This window comes from Heptranchias perlo, chromosome 17, assembly GCF_035084215.1.
Source record: "Heptranchias perlo isolate sHepPer1 chromosome 17, sHepPer1.hap1, whole genome shotgun sequence".
NCBI lineage: Eukaryota > Metazoa > Chordata > Chondrichthyes > Hexanchiformes > Hexanchidae > Heptranchias > Heptranchias perlo.
Genome location: NC_090341.1, coordinates 30,022,152 through 30,041,543, shown reverse-complemented (window position 1 = coordinate 30,041,543; position 19,392 = coordinate 30,022,152). Strand labels below are relative to the sequence as shown.

The 19,392-nt window shown below is 39.2% G+C and overlaps 1 protein-coding gene across 2 annotated transcripts in view; it reads right to left on the bottom strand.

Annotated features, from left to right (window-relative positions):
* LOC137334222 (receptor-type tyrosine-protein phosphatase gamma-like) overlaps positions 1-19,392 on the bottom strand; it is a 549,824-nt gene that overhangs the window by 39,698 nt on the left and 490,734 nt on the right. For both annotated transcript variants that reach the window (XM_067998832.1, XM_067998831.1), the window contains 5 exons: positions 14,104-14,195; positions 4,356-4,452; positions 3,915-3,997; positions 1,681-1,815; positions 1,298-1,432 (listed from right to left, as the gene is read on the bottom strand). In XM_067998832.1, the coding sequence (XP_067854933.1) occupies positions 1,298-1,432; positions 1,681-1,815; positions 3,915-3,997; positions 4,356-4,452; positions 14,104-14,195 (542 nt within the window). The remainder of the gene's footprint in view (positions 1-1,297; positions 1,433-1,680; positions 1,816-3,914; positions 3,998-4,355; positions 4,453-14,103; positions 14,196-19,392) is intronic.

The following is a 19,392-nucleotide window of genomic DNA, read 5'->3' as shown; positions in this document are numbered from 1 at the left end:
CCAAAGTAGTGAGTCAGTGCTTCAGCACTTAGGCTTAATGCCATCAAAGCAAGTTTTAACAGAAAAGTATAAACTTCAGGAGGAAAATGAAACGTCAAAGATCAACATTTCCAGTTTCTGTTCTCATTATCTATCGTACCAACAACCAAGATTCTGACCTGTAGATTAAAGGTGGGCAGCCACTGTATGGATGTTTGAACGCACACATTCAATTCTCTAGTTAGTGCCGGATGAGACAGTTAAATAGCTTCATTACAGGAAATGGAGCATCATGTCTTAAAAATATATTTCTCACAACTTTATTTTCAAGTGCAGAAATGTCTTTCATTTAATTTTTGGTAAAAATAAGAACTATCTCCAGTTTTCAGGATAAGATATAAAGATATAAATCTAAACCTATTTATATATCAGCTTGGCCCAATGGTAGCACTCTCACCTCTGAGTCAGAAGGTTACGTGTGCAAGCGCCACTGCAGGACTTGAACACATAGCCTGGAACTTCCGGGAACTTACTAGCGTAAGAGTGGTATTTCTTTGTGAGGAAATCCGCACGTAACTGAATATACGCTGGTTTTATGCTGAAACGTTGCTACATCCAACTTACCCAGATTGTTTGCGCCGCTTCCGAGATAAGTTAGCTGAAACCCTCTGCCGCTGATTAACATAGCTCCATCCTCCATGCAAAAGACCAGCTCATGCAAGTTTCCTGCATTTAGCCTCAGTAATGCACTGGCATAGATTTACGCCCAAACATTTAAGTGCAAAATAACCTGAAGTCACCTGATATCAGCGTAACTGAGATTTCTGGAGTTTGAAAGCGATTTCTTCATGAGTTTCTTCTTGATTTTTTTTTGCTGACACTTTGCATTGTCAGAGGTGTCATCTTCCAGAGAGATATTAAACTGAGTCCCCAACTACCTGTTCGGGTGAATGTAAAAGATCCCATGGCTCTATTTGAAGAAGAGCCGGGGAGTTCTCCTGATGTTGTTGCCAACATTTATCCCTTTACCGACACCACTAAAAAGATCTCATTACTGTTATCTCATTACTGTTTGTGGGACCATGAGGTACACAAATTGGCTGCCGCATTTCCCTACATTATAACATTGACTACACTTCAAAAGTAATTCATTGGCTGTGAAGCATTTTAAGATGTCCTGAGGTCATGAAGAGCACTATACAAGTAAAAGTTAGTTCTTTCTTTCACATTTGTTCCTAATTGTGCCATGCTTGGGATTCCTAATCTCCGTGCAAGAAGTGTAAACAAGCCTGAAACACACTTATATTTCTACACTTACCTTTTTAACTTTCGTATTTCTTATGGTGAAGCGACGCACAGTGCAACATGCACGTACTTTTATGCTCTTCAAGGTGACAATAATGTTGCCATACTCTTCATTGTTCTCGCTTGGCCAGTACTGATCACATTTTCGCTGAAATACAAGAAATAAAGGTTTCATTCAATCCAGAAAGTGGCACAATATACTGTCTAAATCACAATGCAATGCAAATAAGAGACAGTGGCAGTCACATTCAATGTTTCAACACACAATTTAATGTCCATTACTGAACTGACTTGACACTTTTTCTCTTTACAGTACAAACTGTTTTGAGACATGTGATACGATAAATCAAAATCAAAGCAAGAGTCTGAAAACAACAAATTAAAAAGGTCACTTACTCTTCCTTTTTCCACTAAATTTGTAATCATAACAATGATTCCTGTATTCTGTTCCCAGATCATTCTCCAAAAATCTTCAAATGTAGGCTTAAGGGGTCCCTGTGTAGCTATATAGGCTTTTGACTTGTTGTAACCCTGTGGAGGGAAGGAAACAACACAAATTTTAAAAAAACTTTGATGTACCACTGAAAAATTCAAACTCTGAAAATGCAAAATTCACAATAGCCTTTTTTAAGTTGTGATATTCTGGTGACATTAAAGTCACTGATATTTTCCAAGAAAATTCTGGGCCATTGGGCCCAGAATTGCTTGAATTTGAACTTTAAAAAAAATTGTGCGCTATCAACTCAGCCTCTGAGCAGCGTAAGTTGCTGCAAGGCTGGAAACGTCTGTAAGGAGAAGACACGCCCACAAAATCTGCCAGGAAGAGAAGTCACGCCCACAGATTCAGGCTGCATTGCTCAAGCTGGCAAGAAGACTTCATTTAAAGTTAGTATTCTGTATGTCATTGAAAATAAAAATTTTAATTTTTTTAATAAAAAGCCAAAGGAATAATTGAAGAGACAGAAGGGAATTTTTTTTTTTTAATTACATTTTTTAATTTAATTTATTTTTTCAATGACCAAGAACTATTAAAATAAGGAGGGTTCCCTCCCAGTCGGGGAACACTTTAGCAGTCAAGGACATTCAGCCACCGATCTTCGGGTAAGTGTTCTCCAAGGCGGCCTTCGAGACACACGACAACACAAAATCGTCGAGCAGAAGTTGATAGCCAAGTTCCGCACCCATGAGGACGGCCTCAACCGGGATCTTGGGTTCATGTCACGCTACACGTAACCCCACCAGCAAAAAGGGGGAAAAAAATTATATGTTTTTTAATATTCTCTCTCTCTCTCTCTGCCATTTTGGGTTTCTTTCTGCCTGCCTGTGTAATTGACACAATGTATATCCAGTGTACTGGGATGTGCTGTTCTCCGTGACTGGCCTGTTTGAATAACAACGACACCTTTTGATTGGTGTGATGCTGTCCCAGCCTAGTATAAGATATGCGATTTGAGAACCTTTTCACTCATTCATCTGACGAAGGGGATAATCTCCGAAAGCTTGTGATTTTAAAATAAATTTGTTGGACTATAACCTGGTGTTGTAAGATTCCTTACATTTATTAAAATAAGGAGTAATAGGAGAATCCACATTTTTAAACATTAATGACTGCCAAACAACTAAAAATTAAGACTTACTGCGCTGTTAAAACCAGGTATTTTTAGGAGTACCTGTTTGGTGGCGTAATTAGTTACTTTCCAGCTGGGCAGATGAGCAAGTTGGCGCTTTTTCAATGATTTCTCTGATTGCAGCGTGCGATGGCCCTTTAATTCGAAGCTGTCATATCGCTAGCAAACCACTAGGAGCAAGTTCCGGATTTCCGTGTTTCACTGCACTATGCAAACGCGAGAACTTGCTCCTTCAATTTGCCACTAAAAACGAAGAGCACTGTTGAGCTCCTCCATTATTTCGGGAGCGATTTCTGGCCCATTATTTCACTGTTCATGTTGAGACTCTGTACTACTATAAAGATTCAATACTTCAGATATCACACACTCCATATCCATACATTTGTCAAGTTTTTTTAATCCCTATCCTTTATCCTGTTAGAATAGGAGATTCAGCTATTTTTTAAATTACATTTTATTCTTATTTTTGTGCTCTTCAAGGTAGAGCACTTTTGTCAACCATTATTAATTTCAAGCAATTTGAGGCCAGTTACAGCAGTCAGATACAATGCTTTACTCTATTCAATGAGCCTTAGTCCCAAATTCAAAGGTGCTCACGTACTGCACAAATATCATTTTTTTCACTTCAAACACCAGCCACCTTTATGGCCATCATGAACAAGATTGTCATATTAGTGAAAATGTGTGAACACTATTGTGCTGTGATATGCTTCCACTAGTTAGTGGATTAAGACTGTTGAAACTGATTTTACTTAGACTTATTATACGAGAGAGAAAGAAAGACAGGGCGAGGGAGAGAAAGACAGAGAGAGAGATAGACAGAGACAACAAGAAATATTGACTTAACTGTCTTCGTCTGGTCTGAATTTAAACCCAGATCTTAGAAATGAAGCAGTGTACAAATCCATGATCCACCCAGTCTCCAATTCAATTCTGGAATTCGTTGAATTGAATGACCGTGACAAATGAGAGAAATACAGTATATATAAAAGAATGACTTACATCGACATAATTGGCATTGATGTAGTCACTGTGCTTTGAATCCTTTCCTGGTATTGGCCTTAGCTTAACTCTACTGTGATCATCTGGAGAAAGAAAAATATCAATCCACAAGAATAATCACCTTGACCCACACAATTTATTTCAAATATTACTTCATAAATGTAAAACCATGACAAATATTCAACAAATGAAACAGCACACTGTAAACACAAAACAAAGAGCACTGCCTATTGAGAGAATTTACAACAGCAATAACTGCTATTTAGGGCTGAATAATAATTTCCAGAAGCATTTTTAATTGAAATACAATCTTGGTTCAACAACCCCATGCCTTTTATACATGCTGCATTCCTTCACTTTCCTATGTGGGGGAAATCTCAGTGCGATATACTTGGAAGACTGATTTAGACATTAAGATATTAGAATGCAGCATAGTCTTACATGCTACAATGTTGATGTATCGGTTTTTGTGCTTGTTATCTGGATGATTGGAATGCTCTGATGTGATGTTCATATCAGCTGTACAGCGTTGCACTTCCTATAAATTGCAAAAGGAAGAAGAAAAACTTCATTGGTTTCCTATTTCAAAACATATTTCCTACATGCAACAGTTAGACACAGCACAAATTAATTTAATGCAGATCATCATATACAAGTGAATATTTGATTATAGAAATATATAATTCATGCTTTTAAAAGATGCAGACATTTTATCTTAAGTAACAGAAATTATCTGGTATTTAATTTTGGTTCAAAATGGAGATTATATTCCCATAAACGCTCAGCAAATTTACCCAGTCAACAGCTGAGCCATACAGACTAGGAGGTTGCAGGGTGAATTCCCAGTCTGTACTGCCTGCAGGTCTCATCTAGGGCAGCAGTCCTAACACTACAACTGGCCTCAGTGCCCTTAGATTTGGGAGAGAAAAATAATGTAGGCTTCTGCTCCTGATTGCTATCCAGCACTTGCTGTTGGAAGTCTCATCCATGATGATCTGGTTCAGCTATAATACCCACTGCAGTTGAAAAGTATTTCCCTTAGGTGAGGTACCGGAAGGCACTGTACATGAGCAAGAGTCAGCGCTTTTAGAAGAGGGAAGAGATTAAAATTGTTGAAAAAATAAAAGGAAATTAAATGTACTTCTCTTCCTCTGCAAGAAAATGGTTATCAAAAAGGTTGTAGATAGTATTGAAAGAGCAGTTAAATTTCTATAAATTAAAAGGGCTGGATGCTGTAGTTCCGAAATGTTCAGTAGTTGTTTGTAAATACAACGGGGTAGATTTTCATCTTTATTACTTGGGCATTCAGCATCGCTGGGGAGCAGCACAGAACAGAAAATCTGACAGAGACGATAACACTCTGATAACAGAACCCTACCTGATTTTCCTTGCAATTAAACTAGGGGTTTGCGATCCTCCCTGCCAGATTTTCCTTTCTGTGTTCCACCCAGGCAATGCTTAATACATAGGTGGCAAAGAGGAAAATCTGCCTGAATATAACTGTATATTTTAGTGTTTGAAGGCATCTCTATGTTTTTCCACACTTTTGACATGATCTGATTTAAAATATTATTTAAGGAGTTATGTGCGCAATCCTGAATGAACACATTGAAATTCCATTCAGCTTTGTTGAAAATCTGATCAAATCTTTAACTCCATGTTTATGAGGGAAATTTGTGGGTACAGGCTACAGCTCATCAAATATTGGAAGAAGCCAAGAGACTGAAGAAATTCCTTTGTTCAAGTTAATTGAAATTCCAATAAAACATTTTCAGGTTACTGAGATGTCATGCTAGCGCTGAAGGACAAATCGTTTACAGACACATGGCCAATGCTCGGGCGGTTCCTAGATTAGCAATTTACAATAAAAAACCTAGGTGATCAGGACAGCTATTCACTCGTCATGGTTTACAGCTTAATGGGCGATGTGCTCAGTTCAAAATGCCCATTTTCGAAAGGAGGCCAGGGTCTGATGAAGGGAAAGAGACAGGAAATTTAAACAAAACCAAGTTAGCATTATTGAAGGTAACAGTAAATGCTCATATCCAGATGAACAGCATAACAAATCCCTCTTTCCTTTTCAGCAGAGTGGATTGAAATGTAAAGGTGTGCAATTACTTTACAGCTTGATTTAGATCTGATGATATTTTAGTGAAATTCAATACATGCATAAGTCATTTGCCAAGAAATTTTATGCTTGGATCAAGGTTTCTGCACAATTGGAGTAGATGGGATTGATCTATTGGAATTGTATGCTTTAGGTAGGATTAATCTCAGAACAGGTATGTATTTCTCCAGATTCTTTCCTCCCCGTTCCCCTTCCTCTCCTAAAGGTGCTGACTCATGTTGGGATGCAGTTCCAGCAGCCTTCTGGTATTTCACCCAAATGACAATGTGAGAGTCTAGACAGTGGCAGTTTGCCAGGCTATTCAACTATAAGGAGCATCACAGCAGAGCCCAATCCTCACCCGACTTCTACACACATGGACTTTCCAGCAGGATTGACTGGATAGCAAGTCAGGAGTGGGTATGTTTGCGAATTTTCCCCCTTTCTAGCAAAGGAATGCAAAGGCTAGCTTTACCTCCCCAATGGGGAAACACTTCATCTGGGATGAACCAACATATTATGAACTGGATATTGAACCTGAGAACTTCCTGGTTTGTATTTTTAAAAATTCATTCTCAGGATGTTGATGTCGCTGGCAAGGCTGGCATTTATTGCCCATCCCTAGTTGCCCTGACAAGGTGGAGGTGGAAACTTTTCTTGAACTGCTGGTAGCAACTTCATGCAACTGAGTGTCTTGCTAGGCCACTTCAGAGGGCAGTTAAGAGTCAACCACGTTGATGTGGGATTGGAGTCACATATATAGGCCAGACTGGGTAAGAGCAGCAGGTTTCCTTCCCTAAAGGGCATCAGTGAACCAGTTGGGCTTTTACTATAATCAGACAACTTCATGGTCACTTTTACCGATACCAGCTTTTTAATTCCAGATTTTTTGAACTGAATTCAAATTCTCAAACTGCCATGGGATTTGAACTCATGCTCTCTGGATTATTAGTCCAGCAACATAACCATTACACTTCTGTACCCCTCACTACCACATTGGGCAGTGCATTTATCCAACAATTCAGTGGAGTTCTGTTTTTATTCTTCCTCCAGTTCTGCCAATTTTGTTTCTTCCCCTCTCCTCCCTTGCAAATGATTCCTTGCAAGGATAAGGTTTGTTGAGCACCTCAGGTACTTCAACCAAGCAGCTTTTTTCATGTGTTAGCTCAGATAATGAGCGACATACGGCTGTTTCATCATGGGGCATCACACCTAATCCTGATCCTATCCTCCCTCAATCTCCACATGTGCATTCCCAGTAGAGGTTATTAGATAGTTATCAGGAACGGGAGGAGACTTAAATCATCTTCCTCTCCCTAGCCCAGGGGCATTGAGGCCAATTGTAATATCCCTACCACTAACTCCGCACAGGCCAGGGAACCCAACTGAGACCTTCCTGGTCTGTCTGACTCAGCTACTCACTGATTTAACCAGCTGATCCATTGAAGGAACTCACTTTATCTAGATTCTTTCGTAACAGAGTCACTATTTAGTACAGTTACAAATGTGGCTCAGAATAACTTGTCCGGTACACTGTAAAATAAGACACCTCTTTTTAAAAAAAATGCCCAGTTATAAACTTCTTTGTACTGTTACTTACTGTTTTAGCTCATCAGTATATTTCTTTAGAGTATTTTTCTTACATTATATTCTCTCTCTCTTTTATGGTCCTAATGCTTTTATACTGTTTCCTGTGAACGTCATAGATTTGAAACAATGGAGCTCTCCTGATAGCGGCAAGAAATAAAATGGGTAATTTTCTTTAAACTTATAACTGATTTTGTGATCAAGGTGAGAGATGTCACCACTGGAGAATAGATCATTTTTCTGGGAATGAAAGGATACAAGGGGAAGCAGTGCAGCAATTAGATAGGTTAACTACATATAAGGAGGTGGTAGTGGAAAAATTGGTAGAACTCCAAGTAAAACAGGCAGTGGGTCCTGATGGCATCCATTCTAGAATGCTGAGGGAAGATAGTAAGGAAATAGCAGAAGGTTCTGACCCCCATGATCTTTCAAACTTGGATATGGAATTTGTGCGAGAGGATTGGAGGGCTGCCACTGTAACATCTCTGATCAAAAAAGGAGAAAAAGATAAACAGACCAGTCAGCCTAACATGAGTAATGGGTAAGCTAGTCGAGGCCACAATACAGATAAAATTAATACCTACCTAGAAAGACACCTGATAAGATTCCACATAAGAGATAATTAGCAAAAATGGGAGTGCACGGAATTGGAGATAACCTTGTAACATGGGTTGGTAATTGGTTGGGAGGTAGGAGGCAGAGAGTAGGGATAAAGGGTTTTTTCTCTGATTGCTAGGAGATGACAAGTGGTGTTCCCCAGGAATCTGTACTGGGGCCTCAGCTTTTCACCATATATATCAATGACTTGGACTGAAGGAATAGAGAGTTGTATATGCAAGTTTGCAGATGACACTAAGTTAGAAGGCACAGTTAGTTGTGCAGATGGGAGCAAGAAGTTACAAAGGGACATAGTCAGAGTAAGTGAGCGGGCAAAACTATGGTACATAGAGTTCAATGTGAGGTCATCCACTTTGGATCTGAGAAAGACAAATCAGAATATTTTCTTATTGTTGAGAGACTAGGAGTTGTGGAGGAGCTAAGGGATTTAGGTGTCCATGTACACAAACCACTAAAAGCTAGTGTACAGGTACAAAAAGTAATCAAAAAGGCTAATGGAATGTTGGCCTTTATCTCAAGGAGGTTGGAATTCAAAAGTTAGAAAGTGATGCTTCAGTTGTACAGAGCCTTGGTCAGACCCCATCACAAGTACTGCATTCAGTTTTGGGCACCAAACCTCAGGAAATATATATTGGCTTTGGAAGGGGCTCACCAGAATGATACCAGGGCTTAAAGGGTTAAAAACGAGGACAGGTTGCATAATTGGTTTCTACTCCCATGAGTTTAGAAGGTTGAAAGGCAATCTAATTGAGGTGTTTAAAATGATAAAAAGATTTGATAGGGTAGATAGAGGAACTATTTCCTCTGTTGGGGGAATTCAGAACAAGAAGGCTTAATCTTCAAATTAAAGCTCGCTCATTTAGTAATAAAATCAGGAAGCATTTTTTCTCACAAAGGGTCATGGAAATCTGCAATGCGATCCCCCAAAAAAGACGATGGATGCTGGGTCAACTGAAATTTTCAAAAACTGAGATTTATAGATTGATAGATCGTTGACAATATCAGCCAGCCTGGGGGGCAAAAAGGGAAGTTGGGTGGTCAGCAGTTTAGTGGGAATAGGGTCGAGAGAGCAGAAGGTGGGTCTCACGGACAAGATGAGCTCGGAGAGGGCATGAGGGGCAATAGGAGAGAAACGAGTGCCAGATTGACAAAATTCCAACTGTTGCTAGGAGTGTTAATAAACTAGTTATGCTTGCGCTTTAATTTTACATTCACGTCACTATGATTATAAGCGCAGCACTAGAATCCAAGTATAGGCCTGCCAGCAAAGTCTTGTTCTTCAAGGTGTCAGGAAAAGCAAGACCTCTATAATGTGATTATCTTGCAGTGATTAATGTTCTGTCAGCTCCAGTTGAACAGGAAGCACCAACACATGCTTCAGAAACTAATCTCTACATGATTCACTCCACTCTCTCAATTGAGGAGCACCACATAGTATCGTTTGAGGGAAGAGATAGGCATGGAAAGGTGGAGTATTTTTAAATGACAAAGAGGACAAATACAAGGGAATGCTTTTAGTTATGTGCCATTATTTCTGTCATCAGTATTGCTCAAGCAATCCACTTAACCCTCATGTTTTATGTAATCTGTAAAAGTCACGCATCACATTAAACATAACCAACTGATTAGTGATCCCTTCCTGGAATGGAGCATTTCATTGTATTTGGCACAGCAATATATTCTGTGGAGTTGCTTAGTGACTGTGTGTTACTATACTGCCACAAACAAACATAATATGACATGCATAGAAAGAGGCAAATTTAACAAAATGTTAGAAGATGCAGTAACAGTTTCCCCGCATGCAGATCTGCACACAGCTAATCGCAAGTTAAAAAGGTTACCTTTTAGCATGCCCTAGTTTCATTGTTTTACATTGAGTGAACAGAGAAACTGATTTCCAATTGCTGTAATCCACCTTACTAAAGGTCCTGATTCACTTCATGAACAGTGAACTTTAATCTATTACAAATCATAATATCTATAACTTTCATGCACTTCAGATGACATTTGATTTATATAGCTGCAGCATAAGTCTACACTATGGAGAAATGACACCTTTAGAGTCAATTACGCTCAGCCTGTATCCTTAAAGGTTAAGTGATCTGGAGAAGTTTTCATTTTGACTGGACAGTCCTTATCTACTCACAAAGGGCACTCATTACCTGCCTAACAAACTGCTTTAAATTCTCTCCCGCACTACCAAAATGTTTGATGGTAGAAGACTGCCGGATTAATTTAACATGTTGGTTTGCAAGTATACACAAGATCAGTTTTATAAGACACTTTATTCTGTGCACAAGAACTTATTAGGAGTGAACACAGTCAAAAGGTTTTGTCCTAGTGAAAAAGTTCCATCAGAGGAAGGTCACATTGGTTTCAATAAAAATCAGTAAGGTACTGTTACATTAGTAATGAGCTAAGATTCTAACTCACTTCATAAAAATGCCTGCTCTACTGCTTCATACACATTACTGCAGGGAAGGAAAGCAATATTGTGTAGATGTAGACTGCTGTGTTCTTTTGTAGGAAAGACGTAGACATGTAATCAGTAGTACCACTGCTATCAGGCCCCACAGTAAAGTAATTAAATGTTAACCTCTACATATAATTATGGGAAAATATAATACAGAAGAAATCATGTTATGAGCCGATCAATTGATAAACATAAAACTTGTTTGTGTTATTATTTTCGGGATTATTTTCTAGGAAGGAATTATTTCATCATAAATCTCTGCTTGACCCGTGTGTGTTTTTGGAAGAAAAATATAACCCTGGGTAGCAGCAATTAAATTACGTCCAGGTGAAAAATAATTAGTTTTAAATAATCTCTTGGTACACCAAAAGGTATTATGGTATCAACAGCTGATATATGCCCTGTACTGCCAGTCCTTGGAATATGTGGCCTATCAGTTGCTCTCCCTCCTCATGCCCTACAGTTCACTCTCATTGAATTATACAGGCTGTTCTCATCAAATTATATAAAAAGACAGGTTATATTGAGAACAGTGTATTAACCTTTATTTTTCTAACACAAATTTCAGATGTTGAAGAACATGGTTTTACATGACTGTATGTAAACATATATATACTTCAAATGTTTCTGCAGTTTACGCAGTTACTGCATAGAAAATCACACTGTTTCACCAGAGATTGGAATTGCAGTAATGAACCCAGTAAAACAGCCCAAGCTTCAGTGAACAAGAGGGTTAACAACATCATATTCCCATATTCATGTTAAAACACTTAGTAAAAGGAATTTATAAAGCTTCAGACATAATTTAATGCTCTATTTGGATTAACAACCCTTCCTAAACACTATAACCCCTTACACAAGTATCAACTAAACAAAAAGATTGATTGCGAATCTCAGGTACTGCAGTGTAAAGATGGCCTACTTTCTCACTACAAAGTTAGATTAAAAACTCGGAATAAAGCACTTGTTTGTTTACAACAGAGCTGACCTTTAGACTGAGCTAACGATTAAAGATGTTTTTGTAAAATAATCCAGGCAGTCTGAAGAAAATAGCTATTTAAAAAATTAGATCAGGAGATGCAGTTAACAGCCCAGTGAAACACTGAGTTGGTGTACTAACACTCTGCACACTCCGCAAAAAGAATGCAGGTTTGCAGCCACAATTCTCCAGCATGGCAAATTCCCAATTTCAAATGATTCCTCAGGAAGTGGTAGCCAGGCAATGGGGAAAGAAAAAATTCTGTAAGAGTATCACCATGGGTCACTTTTGCATGGGAGAGGATTGCCTAACTACCTTCCCAGCTCAACTAAGGTTTGTGGGGGACATAAAGTGGCATGGTTTGGGGGGTGGGGTAAAAGAGGAGGAAAGAAATAACCTCACAAATAAATAAATTACAGTACATCCAAAGTATATTAGATCGTAGTGACTTAATTGGCTTGGCTACAAATACAAATCTCATTATAAATATGACTGCACTGTACACATACAGTACATTATTCTATAGTAAGCACACCATCTTGACATATTATTTGGCTATTTGCGAGAAAAGCAAAAGTGTGCAGTTAAGAAGTTATTGACTTTGAGAAACCACTGGCTAAATGATTGAGCATAGATAAAAGCCTTTAACAATGTTGACAGTATGCAGGACAAACGTTTGCCCCAAGAGAATTTCTTTTGATCAAGATGATCTAATTCAAATCAGCCAAAATCTATTATTCATGATCTGGCAGGCCACTGCTATTAATCACATCTGTTTGTTATACCAATAAACATACTGTGGAATAATTTCATCTAATAAACAAATCAAGCTGTGTGATGAAAAATGATTTCATTAATTCAAATGACTGTTGTGCTCCATCACCTTTTAATCTTTTGCTCTCTAATTCAGCCATATTCACTTTTATAGCAGTGTGAATTGTTTATAGTAGTTAGAAACACATTTTGAGGACTCACTAAGGACTGTGTTTATGGTTTGCCAAAAAAATGTATTTCACATTGACAGATCCTTTTCTGAAATGAGATTCTGCAATTTCATAATATTATTACAGAACACAACAAAACCAATTATTAGCACTTCTCAAAAAGTCCCCATTTGCAGGACTTTCTAATTTCTAAATTCCAATCTTCTAATACTATTAGTAAAGTAGGATAAATGCTACAGTTTAGCATTTATTTAAATGTAATAAATGCTATAATGTTAATGACAAGGAACAAAAAGCGTGTTTGAATTAAATGTCAATATTAATGGTGCTCAACACGCACACAGAGGTTCCCGACAGCAGTGTCAGCACTGTGTACCACTATACAGGCATGTGGCTAAGCAAACGCAGAAAGAAAAATCAGAAATGTCAGGATCACTGCACTTAAAAGTGACAGCACCGAAGGGTGAGGTTGGCCAGGCTCAGCTGATTCAGGTGGAGGGAGGAAAGGGAGGTAAAATAATCTGGTCTATGAGAAGGGATCACTTTTCTGAAGCTTACCCCCTGGCAACTTAACCAAGAGTTGCTACTGTTGGGAGTCCATGGACCAATCCACAGGCTGGAATGTCCTGCTTTCCAAAAGGAAAAGTTTGCACGTTCTTGGGAGGCTAACATTAGGACTGGACAGGTTAAAAAAAAGATTAAAAATAAGGGGATTTTTTTTTACAAGATACACAAACAGTCAATGAAGCACAGCAGCTGGAAGAGATCACATCGTAGAATGCAGAAGTGGATATCATGAGGCTCTCTGAATCTTGAAAGGGATGACATGCAGGAGAATAAGCAGCACTCCAATCCAAATTTCAGCAACAGTTCTTCATGAGAGTGCTCCAAGATGCAGACATATGCTGTGCTTAAACCAGTGCAGTATTTTCCAGCCCTAAAGCAGGAAATGCAAAAACTGTGCAGTCACAGACAGTTGACAGCAAGGAACACTAAAGTGCCTTTTGAACCAGATCCAAAATATAGTTCCCCATTTAAAACAAATCTAAAATTTCACACTATTGTACTCCATCCAGTACCCTTTTGTCCTCATCTATACAATGAGCCAGGATTGTTTTCTAGAACTTCCATATAATATTGAGTGTTCCAAATGAAATCATGGAACTTCAAGGAAAAATATAAACTGTTTTATTAATCCCACAGGTTACTGTATGGACAAGTAACCAATTATAAGTTAAGGCAAAGCAGGGAGTTATCAATTATTACAACTGTCAAATAGATTAAAAATGGAAGGTACTGGACTTGCATGTTTTTGTAATTTTGGCCATTAGCTTCCATTTTACAATTTCATTTAAGTGACGTTACATAATCAAATAGTACAGTATAGTGACCAACCTCTAATTTACCCAGCAATAACCACACAGAGGCAAAAAAAGAACCCATTCCCCAAAATTTTAATGACAATTGCAACAGTAACTTACCTCAAATTCTTCAGAGAATCCATGTTGGTTATTGGTATACAGTTCATTGATATGCTTTACAAACTGCTTGACTGGAATGGCCTCCATATCATCTGCAAGGAAAGAACAAATAAAGATGTTTCCAGGTAACTAACACCATTACAGCAGAGGTACACATGAGTTTGGACCAATTATACATATTTTTTGTGCAAAAACCTGACCTGGTGTTACTTGCATGCAAGTCGCAAAAATGCTTCAGACTTAACTAATGTACATAAATCAGCTTTGAAGAAAACTAATCAAAATGCAACACATATGGCAAATCAGAAATGCTCTGGGATTACATTTTAACTAATGCAATTGGGTAGGAATGGACAGCTTTAATTATTTATTTAATATATTGAGACCAGAAGCACACCTGAGCTCTGCATGAGGTAATAAACCCGATATTAGCTTTGTTTCCTTGGTGACAACAACACAAACTTTTTTTGTATATTCTGAATAATTTAGCAATATGGTTCGATTTTAGAGCCAGAAAATTAAATTCAGTGTAATATGAATCATATAGCAAGCAAAAAAGGAGACAAAGTCACTGGATATAGAAGAATACCACGACCCAAATGAGAAAAGCAGAACATGCAGTTTACCACAATTTTCTGTCTTAAATTTACCCACGCAAAAAATAAAAATGCATCAGTTTCACTGTTTTAGCCATAAAAACAAACTGAGGGAAAGGAAAGGTTACAGGGGAAAATGTAATGCCTTAGCATCAGACATTTAAAAAAAATCACACGTATGTTTGTAGGAAATGTATTGTGAGTTATTTAAAAGAGGAATTAGAGGTAAATTTGCAATTTGACATTCTGCAAAGGTTAAAGCCATTTTCTTAACTGACATTTGAAACATCAAAGACATGAGTATTTGAGTGATAAGGCAAGCTAAGACCACCGGAAACATGAAAAATAGAAATTAAACCTACTGTGAGGAGGAGAGTCTACAAACCCCAGCACTGACAGATTTGAAAACACTGTGGGCACCAAATTGGGCCGTGTAGCGCGCCTGTTGTTCCAGCGCTACGCAGCCTCCCGCAGTGCTAAGATGGCGTCTTGGCTGCGCACCCACGTTTCAAGCGTAACGTGTGCTGCACGTTACCTTGGCATAGGAGTTAGCGCAGGTGCAGATAACAAATGCCGGAAGCATGTAAATGAGAAAATGGATACAATCAGTGTGCAATGCTGATTTAAAGTGAAAGACACCATTTTGAGACTCAATGCTCAACTCAACGCACAGTCTTAACCCCGACCATCTGAATGTGTCTTTGAGTGTCTGGAGGACCCCCACCAGCGCTATTTAAAGGGACCATGCAGGATTTACAGGTTAGTGGCTAGATTATTGCTTCTGGCTGCCGAGACATTGCTAACTGTTTTTGGAGGTCTCCTACACTTGAATAAAAGGATGAGGGGACATAGCCTAACATTTACAGCCAGGATGTGCAGGAGTGAAGTTAGGAAATGCTTCTACATGCAAAGGGTGGGAGAAGTTTGGAACACTCTTCTGCAAACGGCAGTTGATGCTAGCTCAATTGTGAATTCTAAATCTGAGATTGATAGATTTCTGTGAACCAAGGGTATTAAGGGATACAGGGCTAAGACGGGTATATGGAGTGAGGTCACAGGTCCACCATGATCTCATTGAATGGCGGAACAAGCTTGAGGGGCTAAATGCCACTGCCACTTGCTGCCTCCTGATATGCGCCACCTTCTCCTGCAAGAAAGCGGGACGTGTGTCTGGGTGATGTGCCTGTCATGGTTGAATAACTGTGTGGCCTGTGAATTGTGGGTGAGCGGCTTGCAACAGTGGTAATGCATAAGGGTGAGAGGGCGCATCTGATTGTAAGAGTGGAGTACTGATGGAAAGAGTTTGTTGGCGTGTGTGTGATGGGGGGTGTAGTGCATGGAGCAGTGGATGCGGCTAGTGGTGCAGTTGGTAGGTTACGCCATTTGACAGTTGACCTCACTCACCTTGACCACTCATGTCAAAGCATTGAACTTCTTTCTGCACTGCATCCATGTTGGTGGTGTTAAGCGCCTAGCATTGACTTCGTCCCCTGCTGCCTCCCACTGCCTTTTGTGTTTATGTCAAGCCTCTTGCCGCCACCCCCCCCCAAACCGCTTGCAGCAAGGCCTCTAGTGCATCAGCGGAGAACCTTGATGCATGCACTTTTGCAGGCCTGGTATAAATTCAGAATGACAAATTGGTGAGGTCAGGCATGCAGATTGGAGGATGTGGGGTTTAGTAGTGTGCAACCTTTATCCACTGTTTTAACATAACTCATCAGTTTGTAAACATAGGGATGGGAGCTGCATTTGTGTTTTACGTGTGCGATGTCTGATCTCCGTTCAGACTCCGTGCAGACAGCAGACTGTTATTTTCAGCAAATAACAGGTACCAGCTACCTTTAAGAGATTTTTTAAGAGACAGCCTGCCTTCAAGAGATTGGAGCGCCCCCTGCTGGTGGAAAGTATGAATTATTGGAATCCTCGTTCAACGCTGATTTCCAACACAGATTGCAGGTAAGTCTTCAGGCCTGACGAAAGTCTCGTCCTGCCTGTGCAGGGGCCATTGGGCGTGGGGTAATAGCGGACTGCGCGACCCCCGCCCAAAAACAGGCCCTATCCAATTTCTCCCCCTGTGTCTCATGCCAGAGTTTCTCAATGTTACCTTCAGGTTCAAATTACTACATCAAATTCTACTTATTGACATTTTGAGCAGTGAAATGCAATTGAAAGAAAAATGTCAAACTAATAGATTGTTATTCAACATTTCTAACTGATTAGCGGCAATGCACCAGATTTAATTTAAAAAAAAACAGATGCTGGAATTGGAAATAAAAACAGAAATTGCTGGAATGCACAGGCAAGTCAACATCTAAAAGAGAGATTAAAGTTTCATCAGAATTTAAGACTCGTTGTCAGAGTTCTCATCAAACAAATTTTAACCTGTCTTCTCTTCAGATTGTTCTGCTGCATAGTTCCATTATTTCTCCTTTTATACCAGGCTTGTTTAGTTTGATTACCCTCAATATTTGGCTCTCTATGAAAGGTTACAAGTTTGTACTAAAGATAGGATAAACAACTTAAAAGATTTATTCAATACTAAATTGCAGCTCCTCTTTTTTGAGGAAACTGTTTTCTTGGAATAATGCATGTGAAGATAACACAACTCCAAACATTAAGATCTAAAACAAATAAATTCAATTCTAAATGCAGCACTTGTATGGCAATATAATGGAATTATAGTTGAACCTCCATTTTATGCCACAATGGAGGCAATCTGCTGGTGGATAATGGGAAAAGATGATCGAGAGTCCCTAAATTTTGGTCTTACATGTACGACACAATATGCTAGGCAGAGAACAAGGACAATACAAATAAGATCAATTAAATTTTAGCACTCTTGGACTGTGAGGTTGATTTATGTCATGCAGAAGATTGCTGTTATCAGGCTGTGCAAATCTTTGACCTGGGAAACTGTTGTTATCCAGCTTCCCAATTAACTGACAAGAATACAGATAATAAAGGTTGTACTGTATGAAAATGTTATCTCCAAGGGTCCTGTGGTAAGCTCACAGTAATCGCCTGCGCTTATCTACCGTGCATAAAGTTTATGAGGATCTACGCAACCGACTTGAACATAATTTGTTTGAGTGCTGAAATTCACATTGATGTAATGAAGAAATCAACAGGTGAAATATTAATGAAGATTAACAGCAAAGACTCTTCACTAATTAAACCCAAAACAATACAATAAGTATGCAGCTGCTGTAGAATTTCACACCGATTATATCACTTGAACTACAACCTGAATTTTGAACTCGTGTTGGGAAAAGAATGACTGAAACAGAAGACTCAAGTTGTTGGTGGGGGAGGGAAGAGAGAGTTTTCTTTCCTCAATATACTAAACACAACAGGGTTGAATTTCCACTGTGGTTCTTCTGAATATCTGCCAGAAGATCCACAGAAATCCTGGAGAAATGGCATGAACGACATTCCGTCCAAGGAACAGCAGACAATCAGGAGAACCCCCACGGAAATTAATGGCAAACGTATTTACCACCTACAGCTTGTGTGAGTTAATTGAAGCAAACATTGGGGGAGAAATTCAACTTGCGCCAAAAACGGCCGTCAAGTGGATAAAGCAACCGTGCACTCAATGACATCAGCGAGAGGCACGAGACAAATTTGTGCTCATTTCATTGCAATTGGTGAGATGTCAGCGTTACACACCATTTAAAGGCAACCTGCACCTCTTATAGCGGAGGTGCACTTCGGCTGTACTGAATTGGATGGTGTAAGGAATGTGTCTCATGGCAGGAGAGACTGTTCGTGTGGAAGGGTAGGGATGATTGAACCAAAGTGTTCCTTGATGATCTGCTGTCGTAAAGCTCTAGCAGATGGCAGGATCCATGGCCCTTCCTCTTTCTCGACAGCCTGCTATTCCTCCCAAACGCACTCCCATGAGGAATAAAAACTCCACGGGAAAAGTGGCTAACTGGAGAAGTTAAGGATAGTATTAGATTTAAAGAAGAGGCTTACAATGTTGGCCAACCGTGGCTAACTAGAGAAGTTAAGGATAGTATTAGATTTAAAGAAGAGGCTTACAATGTTGGCCAACCGTGGCTAACTAGAGAAGTTAAGGATAGTATTAGATTTAAAGAAGAGGCTTACAATGTTGGCCAACCGTGGCTAACTAGAGAAGTTAAGGATAGTATTAGATTTAAAGAAGAGGCTTACAATGTTGGCCAACCGTGGCTAACTAGAGAAGTTAAGGATAGTATTAGATTTAAAGAAGAGGCTTACAATGTTGCAAAAACATGTAGTAAGCCTGAGGAAAACAGAGAGTAGGAATAAACAGGTCATTTTTGGGTTGGCAGGTTGTAACTAGTGGGGTGCCGCAAGGATCGATGCTTGGACCTCAGCTGTTTACAATATATATCAATGACTTGGATGAAGGGACCCAGTGAAATGGAGCTAAGTTTGCTGACGATACAAAGCTAAGTGGGAAAGTAAGCTAAGAGCAAGACGTAAAGGGATATAGACAGGTTAAGTGAGTGGGTGAGAAGGTGGCAGATGGAGTATAACGTTGGGAAATGTGAATTTGTCCACTTTGGTAGGAAGAATAGAAAAGCAGAATATTTTTTAAAAGGTGAGAGTCTAAGAAATGTTGTTCGTCAGAGAATTTGGGTGTCCTTGTACATTTTTAAAAAAATTTTTTTATTCGTTCATGGGATGTGGGCGTCGCTGACGAGGC